Here is a 22031-nt window from a genome sequence, read left to right as displayed (position 1 = left end):
GATTCCAAATCAATGCTCGCCCAGGAACGAGACAGCCACCACCATTTAACCACGGAGGGGTTTGGGCAAAGACTGGGGGTAGCTCTCCTCTAGAAAACCCTAAGCAGCTAATTGACCCACATCATCCCACATCATTCAGCTGGATGTTGAGACCATTTTACAAACCCTGTCCACCTCTTGTTTCTCCATTGCTGCTTATCTGAAAGCAAGCTTGCTTGAATTTTTCTGTTGAGCATTGCTCTAAACCAGGCACTGGGCAAGAGCAAGGAGAATTCAAAGAAGAACAGGGCATGGTTCCTGCTTCGGAGGAGGAGCTCCCGTCTAGTGGTAACAACAGCAGTGAATCAATGTGTATCATCAAGTCATCAATGTGTATCAGCGCAGCCAGGTATCATGGGATGTGGGAGCCAAAAGGATGGCTGAGCTGGCCACTGGGGCAGGGCATTCACGGGCAGCGCATATGCCTTCTCGCGGCCTCCTCAAGTCCTGTCGGGTGTTAGCACATCTCTGCTCATTCCATGCCAAGAGTCTGTCAGGGCTGCAAGGGACCCCGCAGAGGCCGAAACATCTGACTTGCTTCCCACCCACTGCGGCATCAGCAGGCAGGCTCTGAGAAAGAGGCCAGAGCTGCTGGCAGAGAGCTCGGGTCAGCGGAATGGCAACTTCTGACTGGTCTCTCCCAAGCATGATAATTTCCAGAATATTACTCAGACCTGCATTCAAATCCAGCACATTCCAAGCTGAATGTCAACAAATTCTGAATTATCCACACAGGCCCTTCCCACCCAGAGCTAAATAACTGAAAGTTAGCCACACAACGTGCAGTTGTTTGCCTACTCTTACGCAAATGTTTCCAATGCATTAAAAACAAAAAATGTGTCTACACTGTTTCTCCTAGCTGGCTGGGAATGCCTCAGGGCAGGGGCTGTATTTTGAGTTTTGTTTTTACTTCTCTACTGACTTTTGTATAAGATTCTACTCAAATAGGTTGCTAACAGGCCGAATACCTCCTTATTTCTCCCACAAACCACGGTTTCTATTTCTGGTGTTTCTCTGACCACATCCTGCGTGGAATTGACGGGTCAACTATGAAGGAATGTGCTGTGCGGTCACAGGCCTGGTACGGCACTGGATCATAACAGGCCACTTGTGAGTATCTGCCGCACAGATGAACATGCGGAAGGAAGGTGAATTTGGGGTGAGAGCCTCTGTCCTTCCTGAGGGAATCGAAGCCCCAAGAGTGGGCCCTGCCTCTCCACACGTGGAGCAGATGGCCCAGCTTGTGCACGAATCCTCGCAGTGTGGGACGTACTCTTTCATCGTGCTGGATGCTTGTCGTGGGACATCTTGAATCTAAGAAAACGGACTCTTCTGTTCCCCGGGAAAGAAGGGGAGCCATGCGGGGCGCGGTTGGGAAGAGAGGGCACTGGAGAAAAGGGAACTTGCCAGGGAAGCGTCAGGGGCTGACGTCCTGCAGGCACCGGAACTCTCAGGAGAAGGGACCTGGAAGAGCGGGGCACTCCCCCGCGAGCAGAACAGGACTTTGTGGGCTTCTCGGGCAGACTTGGGGAACAAGTCAACTCGACCAGTTTTCTCTCCCGGCTGCTGACCAAACAGCAGACAGGACCCTTGCTCCTGAGCAGAAATCCACCCTGGGTGCCAGCCCAGCTGAGTAGCAGTCAGGGTGGGTCAAACAACCGGCCACAGTCTGAGGGCTGTCAAAGAGGTTGGACCTGTCTTTGGGCTCTGGGGAGGCCCGCGGGGGAGAGTGGTCCTTCTGCTCAGCTATGAAATCACCGACTCTGAAAACGCCCATGATCTTCAGCCCCTCCCTGCACGAGGGATGGAGAGAGCAGCGACAGCTGTGCTTATCTCCCTTCTCCTGGCCCTGTGCTGCACAGCTTGTAGGGAGAGGGGTCTAGGCCGGCTGGTCCAAGCAGGGAACGAGGCTGGGAAGGAGGCAGCTCCCACGAGGGCCTGGGCCAGGTGGGAGGGAGAGACTCACCAGTTTGGAAGAGGTTAAGTTCGCACTCCAGGTAGTCGAACATCTCCACTGTTAGCTGGAAACTGGGCCCAAGAGGAAAGAGGGCTTAAATGCCACCGCCCGAGCCCAGCGCTCCACCTGGCCCTTCCCCTACGTTCCGTGCTGCTGCTTCCGCCCCCAGTGCACATATGAGTGCACGCACACACACCAGCTCCAATTATTTGCTCCCACCTCAGCGAAGATTAAGGCCATTTGAAGATCCAGCAGGGCAAATTCAACAGTGACAGTGGCAATGGGAGAGGGCCACGCTGGATTGGGAGGGCAGAAGGTAACACAGAGAAGAGAGCCCTGGGGTGCGAGACAGCCTGGAAGGGTTCTGGATGAGGCCCCAGCAGCAAGCGGTCCCAAGGCCAACTCACCCAGGGACTTTAATCCCTACCCCAGCCACTGCCCCTGCCATCAGGCCCTCTGTGACCCTAACTGGAAGTGACAGCATCCACCAAAGCTTTCTTGCCCACTGGGTCCAAAGCATGAGGATGGCCACTCACAAGTTGTTAACGTCACTCTCTCCAGCCTCATCCAGCTGCCGGTCACTCATCTGAAGGTTGCCCGGGAACCTGGGATTCTGGAAGGGAGGCAGAGGAAGGAGGTCAGAACACAGCACAAGAGCTCATGGCCTGACTAAGCTGACACCCAGCAAGCTGTCTACACTGAGCTCGGGCAGCAGCAGGCTGGATTCTGCTTATACGGCATGTACTCATATGGCGCCCACACACACAGACCCCTTGAATGGCTCAGAGCAAAGAACATCCATTCCCCGTCACTGGAGCTGAAGGCTCCACCCCATCCCTGCGAGCCAGGGGACAGTCCTCCCTAACACTCTGTGCCCCAGAATGTTCTTCCAAAGATGCTCTCCCATGGTGCAGCGACGCCGAGCCTGTGAGAACAGTCCGCCCCCAGCCATCCACAAGGCGCAGGCATTTGTTCATCCCCAGAACATTCTGAATCCTACCCAGGCTTCCCACTGTCCTTTGGCCATTTCCCAAAGCTGCTGTTGTGAGTTCAGGAAGGCAAACCCACTCTTATATTAGCTTTAGCAAAACATAATTGGTAAAATAAGCTGGAAGGTGGGGAAATATTACATCCTATACCCCCAAAGTCAGGAGAAATTAGTTTGTCTCATCAACCTTGTTGAGCTTCTGGATCATTCCCTCTTCCTCAGTGTGGGCTGTCTGGAGTGGATGGGGCACAGGGCAAAGGCTCAGGTGGAGATGGGCACAGAGCGATGGGCAGCCAGTCCGCTGGGGGTTCTAGATTTCAGTGTGAATACTTTAGACTCTGAAGACAGAAATGGTCCACTCCAGCAGCTTACCTTCTGGCTTAACAGCCAGCCCTCCGTCCTTGAGGTCCTCTCCTGCCCTCGGACCCCACACTCCTGCTCCTCTGTCTCAGAGCCGGCCAGTTCCTTTATCGCCTCCTTCTGGCCATATTTACTTCCTCGCTCGGTCTGGACATTACGGTCCCCTCCTCCCATGCCCTCGCTGTTCCTGAAGCCTGTCCTTCCACTACAATGCTGTTAAACCTGGTGGGCCTGGATCTTCGTCACATGCTGTGTGCCTAGGAGCACCTGCCAATTTCCCTGGAGAAGGACTCATAACCGGCGTCACTATGAAATCATGCTCTCTAGCGTTAGTGCCCCGTAACTTGCTACTGTCCCGACTAATTCTTTCTGTCAACTTCTGTCCCACTCTTGCACCTGGGGCCCAGCTCCCAGCACCTGCCTCTCTTCTTACATCATGCAGGAACTCCCTCAGCATCCTGCTTCCCACTCCCTTCCCCACTTCAAAAGTACCCAGCTATCCTTCCACCCCTCCAGCTTCAAAAGAGAAGGGCCGCTTCTTTCTTGACTCAGGATCAGCCTCTCCTTGTGTGCTCTTCAATCTCATCCAGGTTCTGGTTCATTCTGTCACGCATCTAACAACTTCTGATTGAGCGCCTGTTCCGGGCTAGATGCTGGGCCGCACACGGGACACAAGGAGACACATGCGCCTGTTGTCTGTCCTCTTGGAGTCCAAAGTCCAGAGCGCCCAGAGCCCCACTCTGCCCCGCTGTGCTCCTGCCCCTCTTCCTGTCGCCCAAGCTTTCCCGCGGCCCCACATCTCCCTCCATCTATCACCCCCTGTCTCCTCCCTTTCCTGCCAGTCTCCAGGGGCTTTCACAGACAGCTGTCCTAGCTCTGGTTCTCACCATCTTCCACGCTGACGGCCTGGCTCTCCCCAAGTCACCCTCGACACTGACACTAGGTGGTCTCACGCGGCTGCCCTGTCACCTGCTGCTCTCCACTCTGCTCTTCGTACTACTGTGGATCTACTGCTGGTTGCACATGAACGCCAAATGGTTGTGGGGCTCACGCCCTAAGCCTCCGGCCGATTCCTCTGCCGGGAACGCCCACCCTTCTGTTCTTCACTGGCCCCCTCCTCGCTATCTGCTATGTGGCAGCCTGGGGTGTGGGGAGGGGCGAGCATATTCTGCAGGCGGGAGGCAGGGATGTGAAGTGTGGGGCCATGAGGAGGACCATGGCTGACTGTATTTTCCAGCGATGGCTAGTGCAACACATCCAGTCAACACGTTCTCTTCAAAATGCGACTCTGACATACCTCCCTTCCACTGTAGGGAGCTCTGTCACTGCCTCAGTCAATACAGGACAGTGAAGGGACGCTTTAGGACTTCTGAGGCTAGGTCATAAAAATGCCACGCACTCTACCTTGTTCTCTTGCGTATGCACCAGGCTGTGAGGAAGCCCTGACGAGCCCTGAGACTTCATGAAGAGAGAGATGCCAGGCCGGCCGCAACTGTTCCAGCTCCAGCCAGCATCTGCCTCAAGTGCATGAGAGAGCTCTGGCCAAAGCTGCCCAGCCAAGCCCTTCTCGAATGCCTGACCCACAGAAAGTGCACGAGATAATAAAGGATTGTTGTTTTAAGCCACTAAGTTTTGGGGTCACGTGTTACTCAGCACAGAGAACTGTAACACTCGAAGACCGAGCTGGGGTGTCACTGCCTCCGAGAGGCCGACCGGGTGGTCTGAGTCGGAGCTAGACGGCCCCTTACACGCTTTGTACCACCTTCCGCTTCTCTCAATTCCAGCGCTCAGTGTGCGTGTCTATCTTCTCTGCCTCCACCACCTCTCTCCCAACCAGATGACAACTCCCGAAGGCAGGGGCGGAGTCTATTCGCTTTTCTCTCTTCAGAGCCTAACCTAACTCTGGCCCAGGGCAGGCACTCAACAATACGCGCGGGGAGGGAGGGCTGGCCACTGAGCACAGAACAGGCTTTATTGTCATACAGGCACCTCACCACTGAGGAGCTGCATGGCTCAGGCAAGGGCCTTGACCACGCACACTCCAGATTTCATTGTCTTAGGCTATAATAATACCTACTTTATAGAGTTGCTGTGAGGATGAAATGATGTAGAGGAAAGATTTTACAGACTAGGATCGCTTTAATGAATCAAAACTACCTTCCAAGCACAGAAAAGACACTAAATTACGCTATTTCTCCTTAAATCTCCTCCCTTCTCCCTTTCCACTGCTAGCTCCCTAATCAGGCTGTTCCCTCCCACCTGGCATGCCATTCTCTCCCACCACCTTTTCGCACCACACCCATCCTTCAAGGCCCACCTTGAGCACCCCTCCCTCATCCTGCCCGTTGGGACACCATAACCCTCCATCATTTCAGAGCGTCTCCGGCCCCCATCTGCAGGCACGCACAGCTGTTCTGCACGATTACACGGCCACTGCAAGGACTTAAGCCTCTTCCCCAACGAATCCGCAAACTCCTGAAGAGCAGACTCTTTCACTTATTCCTATAAGCCACTTGGGACCCAGCACACAGTTTTACATACGTTAGGTGGCTAAAAAATACTGACTAAAGTCATAAATTGATAAAAGAAAGTTCTATGTGGAAACTCACTATATAAATGGAAGGAATTGTTTTTATTAACAGTAAAGGCAGGGCTTCTAAAACATTTTCATAAGGCAACCTAGTGCATAGGGTTCCTCTATTTGCAAAATCGGGAACGAAAGGTGCAGAGACATGGGCCCAAATGCCATTCCCTCGTCACACCCCGGGGCCCAACTGTGGTTGCCTGATAAAATGCGTTCCCCTCACACAGCTGGGATGTGGTGCAAAGACTCCCTGAGGAACCCAGGCTATCTTATTCCCAGAAAGACCTGACAATTAAGCCCACAGACGGGCAGGGGCTGAGGAGGAGGAGCTGGCGGCGGCCGCGGGGTCGCTGGCAGACTCACTTTGGTGTGGTACTCCATCTTCGTTCTCAGCAGTTTGAGGTAGATGCTGCAAAGCTGTCCATACCCCTCACTCAGATGGCCCTTCCAGGAAGCAGAAAGAAAGGAGGGGTCAACACCAAGGACCTTCAAGTTGAAAGATGTACAGCGAGGACTTCTTTTTTTAAAGAATGTATTTTTTTTCTGATTACGGAAATCACAAATGTCCATTGTTGAAAATTTGGAAAATATAGAAAAGTACATAGACAAACAAATCATCCTTAATCTAACCACCAGATAGAATCATGGCTAACATTTTAGGGTATAAAATGTTATTTTATTCTGTTTTTTTCAATTCAAATAGACTTTATTTTCTAGAGCTGTTTTAGGTTCACAGCAAAATTGAGCAGAAAGTACAGACAGCTCCCATATACGCCCTCCCCCAGCCCTCACGACCTCCCCGACTGTCAACATCTGGCACGTTTGTTAGAACTGATGAACACACACTGACACGTGATTATCATCCAAAGTCAAGTTTACATGTGGTTCGCTCTGGTGTCGTACAATCTATGGCTTTTGACAGGTGTATAATGACATGTATCTACCATTACAGTATCACACAGAGTAGTTTCACTGCCCTAAAAATCCTCTGTGCTCCACCTTCATTTTAAAATAGAAAATGGAATTCATTGTTTTTTACTTAATATAATGCAAATTTTTCTATCTTAAACTTTCTTCTGTATCATTATTTGTAGTGACTGCCCAGTACATACTGTCATCTACCAAACTGACTCCCTACTGTTTATTTGTAGGCTACTTTTTCTATCATAAACTATACGTCAATGAACATTCTTATAGTATGATCTTCTGTGCAAACATGAGGAGTTCCTTTGGATAAATTCTGGACAAGGCTTCTTATCTATGAACTGTAAGTCTCCCATCCTTAGTAATCAGTCTGGCTATGGGCTCTCTCCTTCCTTCTGTCTGTCTACCTAAGCACTGGGGAGGAAACACCTCCTCCAGATGGACTCCAACAGACTAAGAGCATCTACAGAACACACGTGGGATGGGGATTTGAATGCGACCAATCCTAGCTGAAGAGTAAGCCTCCCATGGAGGCCGCCCAAGCTGTCATGTCCTGGGAGCCTGGGAAGAATCCAGGACGAGCAGAGCGATGCTGGCAATCCCAGTTTTATACAAAGGAGGAGGGAAATGGGGGCACAAGGAACCCTTAAACTGAACACCTGTGGCTCCCACATGAGTCTTGACTTCCACGTTTCCTTTTTAGTGAATATATATCCTCTAGAGTAAAGGAACTCAGCTGAAACATGCCTCACAGGGCACCAAAGAAGGTGAATAATCAGAGGAGCTCAGAAATAGCAACGGCAGAGGTGACAGTATTTCATAATATGTTAATTTTCTATGCAAATTATATTTTATTAATTTTTATACTATACTTGTCCATTATAGAAAAATTAGTAGAAAAGGCAAAAATATGCTTATCATCAAACTATACTATACGTCACATGAAAATGCACAAGGATCAAAAAGTAAAAGATGAATGAATCATAGACTTAAATGTGAAATGCAAAACTACAAAACTTCAAGAAGATAACACAGGAGAAAACCCAGATGACCTCGAGTATGGTGATGACTTTTTAGACACCATACCAAAGGCATGATCCATGAAAGAAATAATTGATAAGTTGGACTTCATTAAAATTAAAAAACTTCTGTTCTGCAAAGACACTGTCAAGAAAATGAGAAGATAAGCCACAGACTTGGACAAAATATTTGAAAAAGACACATCTGATCAAGGACTGTTATCCAAAATACACAAAGTATAGTCACGTGCCACATGAGATTTTGGTCAACGATGGGCAGCGTACTCGATGGTGGCTCATAAGATTAGTACCATGTACCCTAGGTGTGTAGTAGGCTATGCCGTCGAGGTTTGTGTCAGTATTATAGGGGAGGAAGAAGTTCTCTTCTACCCTTTTAGGTTCCTCTGCCTGGTACAAGAACTAAATTGACATGAGACAGATTAACAGGAAAAAACCAAAACTTTAATAACACGTATACATAGGAGAAACCCAGGAAAACCGAGTAACTTCACCAAACGGCTGAAGCTTTCACCTGAAATACCATCTTCAGGTAAAGACAAAAGAAGATGTTGGGGGTGGGGAAAGACAGGCACTTCAAAGAGAAGGAAGGCAATGCACAGGTAGGTGAAAAGGAGCAAACGTTTGGAAAACAAGTGTTTGGCCACAGAAACAGAAGAACACACGGGAGCCCAACAAACAGGCTCTTCTAGGTTCCTCCCTGTCTACCACCTAGTTCATGTTATGCTAGGCTGATAGCTGGCTTCCCGAGACAGGATTTTTTATATGAATTCTTTTAGGCAGTTAAGGGGAGAGGTAACAAGAGAAACTTTCTGAGTCTTTTGCTTCTTAAAAATAACCAGCCTAGGGGCCAGCCTGGTGGCGTAGCGGTTAAGTTCACACACTCTGCTTCGGTGGCCTTGGGTTCACCAGTTTGTATCCTGGGTGTGGAACTACGCACCACTTATCAAGCCATGCTGTGGCAGGTGTACTACCTATAAAATAGAGGAAGATGGCCATGGATGTTAGCTCAGGACCAATCTTCCTCAGCAAAAAGAGGAGGATTGACAGCGATGTTAGCTTAGGGCTGATCTTCCTCAAAAAAAAAAAAAAAAATCAGCCTGAAATAATCCTCATGTTAAAGAGACACATTTTGGAGTGGCAGATTTTGTTCCCCTTTAGTACAGTCTATGATATTCGCACAATGATGAAATTGCCCAATGACGCATTTCTCAGAACGTATCCCCATCATTAAGCAACACGACTGTATTCTTAAACTCAACAATGAGAAAACAAACAAACCGATTAAAAATGGGCCAAAGACCTTAACAGACACCTCACTAAAGAAGATATACAAAGAAAACGGCAAATAAGCATATGAAAAGCCTTTGAAAAGATGCTCCACATATATCACCAGGGAACTGCAAATGAAAACAACGAGATACCACTACACACTTAGTAGAATGGCCAAAGTCTAGAACCCTGACAACACCAGGTGCTGGTGAAGATGTGGAGCAACAGGGCTCTCAGACATTGTTCTTGGGAGTGCAAAATGGCACCACCACTTTGGAAGATAGTTTGGCCGTTTCTTACAAAACTAAACATACTCTTACTATATAATTTGGCAATTGCACTCCTTGGTTTTTACCCAAAGCAGTTGAAAACTTCCATCCAAACAAAAATCTGCACATGGATGTCTGTAGCAGCTTTATTCATAACCGCCAAAACTTGGTGCAACCAAGATGTCTTTCAGTAGGTGAATGGATAGATAGACTGTGGTACATCCAGACAATGGAATATTACTCAGTGCTAAAAAGAAATGAGCTATTAAGCCATGAAAACACATGGAGGAACCTTAAATGCATAACACTAGGTGAAAGAAGCCAATCTGAAAAGGCTACAGACTATGTGATTCCAACTATAAAACATTCTGGAAAAGGAAAAACTATGGAGACAGGAAAAAGATCAGCGGTTGCCAGGGGTTGGGAGGGTGGGGAGTGACGAACAGATGGAGCACAGAGGATTTTTAAGTCAGAGAAAATATTCTGTATGATATTATAATGGTGGATACATATCATATATTGCCCAAACTCAGAGAATACACAAACCTAAGAGTGAGCTGCAATGTGAACTATGGACTCTGGGTGATTATGATGTGTCAGTGTAGGTCCATCAATTGTAATGAATGTACCGCTCTGGTGGGGGATGTTGACAATGGGGAGGGCTATGCACGTGTGGGCCAGTGGGTATATGGGAAATCTCCACACTTTCCACTCAATTTTGATAGGAACCTAAAACAGCTCTAAAGAAAAATAAAGCCTTAATTTAAAAAAAAAGTAAAAAGGTTTCTAACTTCAGAAACTCTTAGTCAAATGGAAGAGACAGAACTACAGAGGAAGAAAGACCCTAAATGAATTCCATTTTGAATAACAAGACAGCCTAGGTACCTGGGTTGACTGTCCCAGTGAAAACTATTAACAATATCACGTAAAATATTAAAACCTTCTTTTCGAAGGCATTAATGAGCTAACGAGAGTAAGGAATCCTTAAGCCAGGGACTGAGTAAACACAGATACCAGGAGAGTAAACGGTTTGCTGGGGTGACGGAGTTCGGGGGAGGGAGGGCTTTGCCACACCAGGTGAACGTGAGTGTTGGTTTTCTGGGCCTCAAGGGCCGGGTGGTGAACGGGAGGCAGGGCTCTGGCCCTCCCAAATCGAAGAGTCTAGTGGAAGAGCAGAAAGACCGCCTCCTTGGTGCAGGTGAGCTAAGGGTAGGTTGGAAATCATGTACGCCCACACTCTGGCACGGAAACAGTCCTCCCTGAGGACCGCAGAGAAAATCAAGCCAGTGTTCTGATCAGAGGGAGGAAAAGCTGCTGCTGGGAGCTGGCCCCATGAGCCAGTCCTCAAGGGGGCCTGCCTGGAATTCACAAAACCTTTAGCTGAGAATTTAATTTACAGTGATCTCAATGGAAGCAAATGCCAATTCTCTCTGGGGGAACCTGCCTTCATTGCAGACTTCAAAGAATTCCCACAAATAAAATTCCAAGGAAAATGAGCAGCTCATAGTAAGAAATAACTAAGCACACAAAAAAACTACACAGTATGAGCAAAATGCACCAAAAACAACAATGGCAGAAACAGTTAATAAGGGCTTTAGATAATGGAAGTATAAAAAGTGATATAGGAAATGACTATGTTTAATATGTCTAAATAAATAAGAGACTGTTTCAAAATATGTGCAGGGCACAAGAAATTATAGAGAATGCCAAGCAGATTTGAAAAAAACTCCAAGAAATGAAAACTACAGCAGTCTCCTCTTATCCATGGCTTTGCTTTCCGTGGTTTCAGTCACTTGCGGTCAACCATGGTCTGAAAATATTAAATGGAAAATTCCAGAAATAAACAATTCATATGTTTTAAATTGTGCACTGTTCTGAGTAGCACGATGAAACCTCATGCTGTCTCGCTCCGTCCCGCCTGGGATGTGAATCTTTCTTTCGTCTAGTATATCCACGCTGTACATGCTACTTGCCTATTAGTCACTTAGTAACTTTCTTGGTTATCAGATCGGCTTCACGGTTATTGTAGTCTTGTGTTCAAGTAACCCTTATTTTACTTAATAATGGCCCCAAAGAGCAAGAGAGTGATGCTGGCAATTCAGATATGCCAAAGAGAAGCCATAAAGTGCTTCCTTTAAGTGAAAAGACGAAAGTTCGCAACTTAACAAGGAAAAAAAAATAGTATCCTGAAGTTGCCAAGATCTATGGTAACTTTTATTACAGTACAGTCATATGTCACTTAACGGCAGGAATACATTCTGAGAAATGTGTAATTAGGCTATTTTGTCATTGTGTGAACATCAGAGTGCACTTACACAGACCTAGACGGTATAGCCTACTACACACCTGGGCTCCATTATAATCTTATGGGACCACCATTGTACACATAGTCTGTCATTGACTGAAACATTGTTATGGGGCACATGTCTGTATACTGTTATAATTGTTCTATTTTATTATTAGTCATTTTTGTTATTCTCTTATGTGCCTAATTTGTAAATTAAATTTTATCACAGGTATGTATATAGAGGAAAAAAAATAGTACACACAGGGTTCAATACTATCTGTGGTTTCAAGCATCCAGTGGGGGTCTTGGGATGTGTGCCCCGCAGATTAAGGAGGCACTATGCACACTGAGATTGAAAACCTTATGGAGACATTTCACAACAGATCAGACCCAGCTGAAGAGGGACTAAATGAACTGAAAGCCAGATCTCACGAAATTATCCAGGATGCAGGATACACATAAACAGGCAGGAAAAATGAGTTAGTGGCTAAGACATGGAGCGTAGAGTGAGAAAGTCTAACATACTTCTAACCCAAGTCTCAGAGGAAAAGACAGAATGGAGGAGCAAAGGCAATATTGGAAGAGACAACGAGACCTTTTCATAAGTGGTACTAACCCACATATAAGAAGTCCAAAGAACCTAAAATAAATTCACATCTTGACACATATTAAGGTCTTAAAAACGACCAGAGGAAAAAAACACAGATTAGCTGCAAAGGAGCAATGGTGAGTCTGACAGCTGACTTCACGAAAATGATGGAAGCCAGAAGTCGGTGGAAGGATATCTTGAATAACATCTTCCATGTGCTGAGAGAAAACAACCGTCATCTCAGAATTCTACAGTCAGAGAAAATATCTCCCACGAATGAGTATGAAGTAAAGACATTCCTAACAAGTAAAAACAGTTTGCCACCAGCAGACTTTCACTAAAGCAAGTTCTAAAGGAAATAATTCGGGCAGAAAGAAAGTGATTGCAGATGGCAGGTCTGAGACATAAGAAGAATGAAGAGCACAGAATAAAACAATTAAAATAAAATATCTTACAGGGTCTGAAAAGAAAAACATAACCAAAATTAAAACACATGGCAACAATAACACATAGGGGAGTGGATGGAGTTAAAATACATTAATTAGGGTCTTTGTGCTATACAGGAAACAGATAAAGATAGGAATTTTAGACCTTGATAAACTGAGCATGCATTTTGTAATTATTAGATAACATACCAAAAACTAAAAAATAAAAAAAGAGCTTTTTTTTTTTAATCTCCCAACTAGTAATGAGGGGAAAACGGAATGAGAAAAAAATACCCAATCAATCCAAAAGAAGGCACAAAATGAGAGAGAAACAGAACAGATGGGACAAATTGCACAAAATAAGATGGAAGACACAAATCTAAACATATCATGCATTATAATAAACGTAAATGGAGTAAATGCCCAGTTAAAAGATAACGACTGTTGTCTTGAATTAAAAAAATCCAACTAAATGCTATTTACAAGTGATATTTCTAAGACATAAGAATATAGAAAAGTTGGAAGTAAAAGGATGGAAAAGATATACCAGGCAAATTCTAACAAAAAGGACAAAGGCCTAAGCTTCCATGTCATCAGGATGTAACAGGAAGCTCTCTAGCATGCAGCTGGGAGACTTGGGGACAACTCTTAGCTTTCTTCAGGTTAACCAGCCTCGTGACTTATGGGCCTGTATTTCTCATCTGTAATAGTAAACTAGACTACATAATGGCTAACATTTTGTGGGTGCACACAGATACAGGTAAGAATTTGAAAGAAAGGACTAAAGTAGTAGTTCTCAACCAGTGGGGGCAAAGGGACACATCAGAATCGACTGGGGAGATCCTTCAAAATGCGGATTACCTCTTGTCCATACACATACTCCTTGAACACTCTTTTCAACTGATTCTGATATTGCCACCTACCTCCTTCCTCATCCTAAGACACTGAGAATCCCTAGACAGGAGAGAAAAGGCCCTGGCATTAAGAATTAGGAATGCTAGTTCTCAAGGTACTGTGACCCCAATGGGACCAGTGGGAGGGAAAGCGAGAACTGTGCTAACGTCCTGTTGAGGGATCCCAATGCCTGGCGAGTGTTGTGACATGAGGGTCCATCGGCAGGAGAAGCTCCCAAGCCCTAGAACTTCCCTACCGCTTCTACGGACCCCAGTAAGACTGTGGATATCATGGTACTATTTGGAGGTATCCTTGACCCCTCCCTGATGCTCGTGAGAGAAATCCTAAACAAGCTGAAAGAGATAACTGTTCCATTTCATAGTCTTTGTCCTGTGTCCTATGGGGAAGGATAAGGAGGCACAGGTGGCCCCTGGGAGCATCTCCACTCACCCACATCCTGCTCATGTCACTGAGTTCATTTTTGTATCTCAGAGAGTCCTTCAGGACCTGGAGAGGGAAGAGAAGAGCCTATGAGAAGAGGAGGAGAGGAGATGGAAGATGGTACGAGATGGGCTTATGGTGGGGAGGAGAGGCTGACCGGAGACAAACCCTCCTCTACGTGGTAACCAAAAGGCCAGAAGGGGGCAGATGCCACTCTCAGTGTGGGAGTGGACAGTGGCCTCTGTGGCCCAGGCAATCACACTTTCCTCACATGGGTCCCTGACTCACTGGCCATCTCCTGTGGCCCCAGGAACTCACGTTTGGGTGTCCATCTCGGAGGAGTTTGTGGAACACATGGCAGAATTTCCAGCAGAGCACAGCGTTGCTAGAGAGGGGCAGCCGGTTGACAACAGACCAAAAGGTCTGCGCCCCTTTCTCATGGTGGGTGCCCAGTATGCACGGTGAGGGAGGGTCATGGAAAACCAAGGCAGCCAGTCCCTGGGATGGAGCCTGCAACAGGCCACTGCGGAGGGCTGTGCAATGGTCAGGGCACTACCTAGGAGGGGACACTGCTTATAACTAAGACACCACAGATCTGTACACTTATCCTGGCATTTTTTGGGCAGATGACAATAAAGTGTCTCATACTAAAAGAATCCATTTTATTAGACAATTTCCCCAGAGACAGCAATGTCTTTTGAGAGGGATGTCTTTTTCTCATTTGCACAAAAGAGCTCTGGGCCAGCAGTGGCCCTGGTTCGCATTTAGCAGGAAGATGCTTTGGTTGGAACGAGGGCTTTGCTCCAGGAAGACAGACTCTGCCCTTCCTCTGGGCATGCTCAGTGTGCGATGGGGCCTTTGGGGCAATAATTACAGCGAACATTTTAACAACACAATGCAGTTTCTCAAAGTTCTTTCTTATCCATTATTCAAAAGTGAGGCCTTCTTCAGCTCTTCCTCACGGGCACTGGCTCCTGTTGGGGACCCCAAACCTGGCTCCTCTCCATTCAGGCACTCTGCTCTTGCCCAGCATTCTTTAAAATGTCCTTTCTCAAAACTTAAAATGACTCACACTCCACCTCTTCTATAAACCTTCCTGGCCTCGTTCAGGGGTGCCTTCACCTCCCAACACCTTGAATTCCCTGTGTGGAATCTTGGGGCCACTTCCTCCCCAGATCCAATTCCGAACACCACTCCACCCCGGGACCGCCTGCCATGGTTTGCACGTAATAAATGTCCACTGGCCTCTTGTGACTTTAAGTTAGGACTCCAGACCTCTATTATGAGCAAGCCCTTTTTCGGGGAGTAAAGGATGTCCACTTTTGATTGTTTGCTCAAACAGGCTTCACACACTCCATAACTGGGCACCATCAACGCCAGCGACAGCTCTTTCTCCAGAACTTCTGGCTCCTTTATCAAGGCTCAGGTAAGAAGCACGGTGCCACTTAGGAAAGAAAGACCTGTCTCGGGTCAGAAACTAGATGACTCATACAGAACACACCTTGTTTTGCTTCTGAACTGGAAGGTCACATGGATTTCCTTCCCTACAATGAAATTTGCATGTTGAGGGGGGAGGTTTGAACACAGACATCTGGGTCTGGAAGCTGAAATCAGCTTTTGGTCCTAGTGTGATTTCTGAAATAACTTATGGTTTTACCTAAAGCACAGCCCCCTCGGACAAGACGGAAGCCAAGAGGAGAGATGGGCAGCTCCCCGCCCTCTCCCGTGCTGATGGCCCCCGGCTGACCAGGGTTACCTGGCTCGAGAGCAGCCTGCTCAAACAGAAGCCAGCGCAGCTGCAGAGCCAGCCCAGCACTCTGACTTTGAAAGAAGCAAGAAGACCTTTCCAACTATCTTTGATTTCATAAGCATTTTTATTCACCAACTAAGTGTCAAGCACTGCAAAAGACGCTCAGGGATATAAAGAAAAATAAGACTCAGTCCCCAGCTCTCCAGGAGCGGATACCATGGTGGGAGGGGCCGACCTATTCATATCAGACAGCGGGACAAATGGTGATTCTACCGGCATTTCTGAAGTCAGACTTCCAAATGCTTATTCGGTTGCTATCGAGGGTATGCTCTTTAAAACAACTGATAAAGAATAAATGTTTTGTGATATCTTTAACTAGGCTTTAAAAACCCTACCGCATGGAGTTGATCTTTTCAATGTTTATGCATCGCTCAGAAATTGTGAATCAGAGAGACTCACAGAACGTTACAGCTGGAATATTAGACCTCTGAAATCTTCAGCCAACTCTTTCATTTGACAGACAAGGAAACTAAGGCGCACGGAGGCCCCACTGGGTCCACTCAAGGTCCAGAGCGAGCCAGAGAGCTTCAGAGGTGGGATTCTGGAAGCTCCCTGCGGGGTCCATCCCACTGCGCAGGGCAGCCTCTTTGGAGGCTGCGGCCGCAGGCCTGGTCCTCTCTGTGCCAATCCCCCACCCAGAGGAGCACACTGGCCATGACAACTGTCTCTCTCTTACTTCATATCTTGCATCAGACTGGTCGGTATTCTTAGCACACAGGCATCAGAACTGGGTAATTCCCTCCAAGAAAATCAATGGGCCACTTATAATGCAGGCTTTTTTTGGTTTGTTTTCAATCATGGTAAAGGCACCAAACGCAAGGCAGTAAGGGACCTTTCTGGGAATAAAAGGGCAAGGTCCCCTAGGCTCACGGTTGGGCCAGCCTTCTGGGGTACCCGGGAGAGGTTCTACAGCCCCCATCCACAGCAAAGCCCTAATTTCAACCAAACTGCTTTCCCTCCGGTGAAGAGCAATACATGCTGGCAGCAACATTTCCTGAGGGCCTGCCACGTTCTGGGCATCTGACCTGGAGGGTCTCCTCCAGGAGCTAAGGTAGGATGGCTTCAAGACGGCTGTTCTAGCCTGAATGGGCTGGCTGTGGTGCAGCCATCACGACGAGCCCAGGAAAGAAGGAGCTGCCCCTCCCAGACAGGAGCCCAGCTGCCACTGCCCTGGAGGGCACCCTGCTCTGGCCCCAGCACACACAGAGAGAAAGGCGCAGCCCCCCTGGCAGCCCCTCCTTCGGCCTTTGGGGGATTAAGCCCTCCAGCTCCTGGACTCTGTGCCTGGACTCTGTGCCTCAGAGGCAGATCCCAGGGACCCACCAGTGAGGGCTGCCTCACTTCTCTCCACCCACGATGGTGGTCGCTCAGGGCCTCTGCCAACTTGGCGTGGTGGGCTCAGTGCAAACTTTCAAGTCACCAGTCCCTAATCCACCGTGGGTCCCTGTCCTTCCCTTCTCACTTAGGGCGAACCCCTGCATTGGCTTAAGGCCAACCACTGCAGCCCGGATCTCTGTTTTGCTTTCATGCTCAGAAAAGGGGACATGGCAGGTCCCCAAGGGGGTGGTCCCTGTGGTCCTATGGGCAGACTGCAGGGCCTAGAGTGCCTTGATGACACAGGTGAAAATCCCTCCTGTGCCCCAAGGAAATATCTCAGAGGGTAGTAACTTAAAGGACTCCGAAGTTCTGAAAAGCTGAAGTCCTAGAAGATGAGTGAGATCTTCGGTAAGTAGCAAAGGACTGGACCGGATCCCCTTTGGGGACTTCCACCCTGACAGGCTGTGGTCTCGGACGCTGCTCAAAGCCTGCAGGGGCCTGGCCCCTGTGGGGGTTCCCCTTCCTGCAGCTGAGCAAGGGCGCCTCACCCTGACCTCAGTCCCCACGATCTGACCCCTCTCAGGGTCGGTCTTCCAAGCAACATGCAAAAGGATATTTCTGGCGTGTTTTTCCTTTACAGCCACTTCCTGCGTATTAATGGCCTTACTGATGCTGACAGTCTGAAAAACAAGAGGGAGGGGGAGGGGAAAGGAGGATGAGATGAATAAGCTTCTGAGTGGCTGAGACCCTCCCAGATGCCCCACCCCTTTCTCTCCCTCCAATGACTCCTCTCTGGTTCTCCACTCTCGGAAGACCCCTCTGCCCCACTGTCCCTGTGCAGGGCCCCCAGCGGGGGGCAGAGGCGGGCAGCACTCCCAGGCCAGCTGGCCCAGGCTGTCCTAAGGCAGTGGGCTTTGCTGCCTGGCATTGGCTGTGCCCAGCTGCTGTGCCCGCCTGCCACTCATTCACTTGGCACAACAACACGGCAATTAAAGCCCGCACAAAGGGATGCTTTTCATCCCCAGGGAAACATTATTTCTCCGGGAGCAGGAGGAAGAGGCGCTGAGATCAGGGAGCGACTGTGGTCCAAAGACCATCCAGCCGCCCACTCCTCCCCCGAGCCTTCCCTGCCCAGGTGGGCAGGGATGGCTCTCGCCTCGTCGCCCACTCCTGGAGGCTTTCCAACTCCTAACCCAAATCCCTTTGATTTCCTTACACCAAAGGGCATTAAATATTCACTCCTTTCCAGTCATTTTTAAAATCATAACTTTCTTTTTAATTTAGCAAAGCACGAATACAAGTGAATAGAACTGACATAAACGCACGGGATCATACCATGGAAGCTGTTCTTCTACTGCTTTTTCCTTTTTCTGATTTGTTTTGCTTCCCTTCCACACATGTCATCTACCGCAACCCATGTTAACAACCTGCCATGCATCACGCACACACATACACACACACAAATACCTACATACTGAAGGGGTAAATTTTGCCAGTTCTGTAAAAATGGGATTGTCATGTACAGAATTTTCTACATCTTGCCTTTCTCACTTGAAAATATCTCATGAAAAGCTGTCCACTTGAACTGGTAAGACCTGAGTCCATTCTTTAAAAAGATGACACACACTTCCATGGTGTGCGTGGGTGGTGATTCATATAAGCACTTCCACGTTGGTAGGCAATCAATTTATTTCCAGTTTTTTGTTTTTGACCACTGTAAACTCTTTTCGTAAACATTCTTATACAAAGATCCTTATGAGTTGATGCTTTTATTTCCAAGGGATAGATTCCTCGGAGTGAGACTACCATGTCAAAGTTTTTTTTTAAACTTTCTGTTATGGAAAAGTCCAAACACACACAAATATGAAGATTAGTCTAAACAGCTCTCACGTAGTCAGCCCCCCGCAGCAACGATCATGAACTTGTAGGCAACACGCTTCCTTATGGACGAGGGGTCACAAACATTTCCTGTAAAGAGCCGGTTAATAAACATTTTAGCTCTGCGGGCCAGCCACATGGCGTCCACCGCAACTACTCAACTCCGCTGTCGTAGCGCGAAAGCAGCCTCGGTGCTGCCAGATGGACCTGTAACCGAACGAGCGTGGCTGTCCCAGGAAAACTTGATTCACAAAGCAGTGGCGGTCTGGATTTGGCCTGTGCCCAGGGCGCAGCATCGGCCACCGACCTGCACTGCCTGGATTATTCTGAGGTAAATCCCAGGCGTTGTATCAATTTACCTGTAAATAATTCACTATGAACTCCCAAGAAAAAAAGGGACTTTTAAAAACTCACCGTAATAGTACAATCACACCGAAAATTTTGAGGATAATTCCTTAAAATCAGCACATGGTTAGTATTTACATTTTTTCAAAAAAACCCCAAACCAAACTTTCTTGCAGTTCTAGTCTGGATCCCAGTGAGGTTGCCATCCTGCCTCTTATAAAGGGCACATTTCCACCCACGACGTATGAAGGCATTCCCACCAACAACAGGGGTTACCGCGCCCTCTCGTTTTTGCTGGACTGATGGGTGTAGTGACATTTCATCGTACTGCAATTTGTCTTTTGCTGGCTGCTAGTGAGTTCTGAGTATTTTCTTACACGTTTGCATGGTTGTTGATATATTTACCTCATCTTTTAGAACTTCTACGTTTACATAAGGTTTCTCCTGCCCCGGATTATACTCGTAGACTTGTACATTTTCTTCTAAGTGTTTTATTATTTGTTTTTTACTTTTGAATCTCTATCTGGAAAAGACACATACATACACATATGTACATGTGCATATGCGTGCATGTGCTTGCACAGTATAAAATAGGTTATTTCTAAGGTTTACCAAGATACGTTCTTTTGCATCTGGTTTATATAACTTTGGGTTCCTTCAGTCCACTTTTCTCCCTACCAGACTCAACCCTTCAACAGCATAAGCTCTGCTGGGGGTTCAACTGTGTCTCCCCAAAAATGATACGCTCAAGTCCAAACCCCCCAGCATGGGTGACAGCAGCCTTATTTGGAAACAGGGTCTTTGCAGCTGTAATTAGTAAAGATGAGGTCATACAGGATTAGGGTGGGCCCTAAATCCACTGACTGGTGTCCTCATAAGAAGGTCTGGTGAAGACACAGGGACACAGACACACAGGGAGAAGACGGCCATGTGAAGACAGAGGCAGGGATTAATGTGTCTACACGCCAAGGAACACCAAGGATTGCTGGGAGCCAACAGAGGCTAAGGTGAGGAGAGGAAGGACTCTCCCCTTGGGCCTTCAGAGGGAGCGTGGCCCTGCTGACACCTTGATTGTGGACTTCGAGCCTCCAGAACTGTGAAGGAATAAACTTCTCGTTTCACGCCACCTAATCGGTGGTGATTTATCACGGCAGCCCCAGGAAGCTAACACAGGGTCCTTTCCCCTCAGAGGGAAGACCCGCCAAGAAGGAATCTCATACGAAACATGCTACCAGAAAGAAGAGCTTATTCCCCCCAATCTCCCAGCGAAGCAGCACTTGTGTCCTACGGAGGCCCAGGGCCAGCTTCCTGGGACGAGTCCTCCTCAGACCTCGTTTCTTAGCTCCTGCTTCCAGCCCGTCCCAGGCCACCCTCTTTCCCTCAGACTTCCTCAGGTGAGGGACACAGGTTTAAAGTATGTTTCTCCCCCGGCTCCAGGACAATGACAGGATCCCGGCTGCAGACAGGGCTCTGGGCAAAGTCAACACGTGTGCTGAGGCCGGAAAGGTCGGCCACATTCCGTAAGGAGTCATAAGGAACATAAACATGCAAATGACAAGAGACTCAGATGCAGGGAGGCGCTGACCTGGATGTGGCCAGGCTCCAGGTGGTTCGGCAGACGGTCAGTAGTCTGGGCCATGAGGAAGAAGAGGAAGCCATGCTGGCCAAAATTCTAGAAACCAGGTTAGGGCCTCGAGGGAGGATCTGTGATGGGTGGGACTTAGATTTATTCCACTAACATTTGTTTCTACTGACCGATTGCCCCAGGTTGTGGTCATTATGAGTCTTGCTCGCAAAAAACCTCCACAACAACTTAAAATTCCCTTAAGCAACATAAAATAATATACCATGAGTTTGTAACTACAGATCTTACGTGTGTGTGTGTTGGCTGAAAATCAGGAATGTTCTGTGCTCTGAATTTTGAAAGTAGGGAGAAATCCCTTGGAACTTTGATGCTGCTCAGGGAAGCCTTCTTACAGGAAGAAAGGGATAACCTGTCCCATGTGCCAGCTCTGTAATTTACCTGCTTCTTCCATTTACGCTTCATACATACTTGGGGGCATTTAAGATGTTGCACAGAAAGGCTGAGCAACTTGCCCAAGGTCATACCATTCAGTTCCAACCTTGGTGGGCCAGATCCTCAAGCCTAGCCCTGACCCACTGTGACAGCTCTGGACCATGGAGGGGCTCACGGGGGGCTGAGTCTAGGTCAGGGTGGCAGAGGACAGGCCACCCAGGCGGAGGAGGCACAACGAGAAAAGGCACCAGAATGGAAAGGCCCAGAGCATGCTGGCTGGTGCGGCTGGAGGGCACCGTGGAGGCAAGGGAGGATGAGGATGAAGTCAGAAAGGGAGGTGGCGCTGGGTGAGTGAGGCCAGTGGGCTTCCAAGAGGGCAGGAAGGGACAGAAGCAGCTGGTGGACGACGGGCCAGCAGCAGTGTGAGAGCTGGAGGGAGGGTGATGGAGCCCGCAGGTAGGGAGCTGACGGAGGGAGATATTAACTGCAGAGAAATGAAGGAATAAAGGCCTCAACCAAAATGGCGGAAGTGAGTGCTGGGAAAGGACCCAATACGAAGTGGGCTATAAAGTGCACATCAATAGGAACGGCCAGTAGG

The 22031-nt window shown here is 48.0% G+C and overlaps 1 protein-coding gene across 5 annotated transcripts in view; it reads right to left on the bottom strand.

Annotated features, from left to right (window-relative positions):
* Window positions 1-22031, bottom strand: part of HIP1 (huntingtin interacting protein 1) — a 146764-nt gene that overhangs the window by 36166 nt on the left and 88567 nt on the right. For 3 of the 5 annotated variants that reach the window (XM_014850434.3, XM_044746603.2, XM_070484426.1), the window contains exons 2-7: window positions 17810-17873; window positions 14385-14527; window positions 14076-14132; window positions 6292-6372; window positions 2533-2609; window positions 2006-2067 (exon numbers count right to left, since the gene is read on the bottom strand). In XM_014850434.3, the coding sequence (XP_014705920.2) occupies window positions 2006-2067; window positions 2533-2609; window positions 6292-6372; window positions 14076-14132; window positions 14385-14527; window positions 17810-17873 (484 nt within the window). Of the gene's footprint in view, window positions 1-2005; window positions 2068-2532; window positions 2610-6291; window positions 6373-14075; window positions 14133-14384; window positions 14528-16552; window positions 16664-17741; window positions 17874-22031 lie in introns of those variants that run through there. The other 2 variants (XM_044746602.2, XM_070484427.1) reach the window with 2 other exon arrangements.

Source organism: Equus asinus, chromosome 14, assembly GCF_041296235.1.
Source record: "Equus asinus isolate D_3611 breed Donkey chromosome 14, EquAss-T2T_v2, whole genome shotgun sequence".
Taxonomy (NCBI): Eukaryota; Metazoa; Chordata; class Mammalia; order Perissodactyla; family Equidae; genus Equus; species Equus asinus.
Note: the sequence above shows the minus strand (reverse complement) of the source record. Positions and strands in the feature narration are given on the sequence as shown.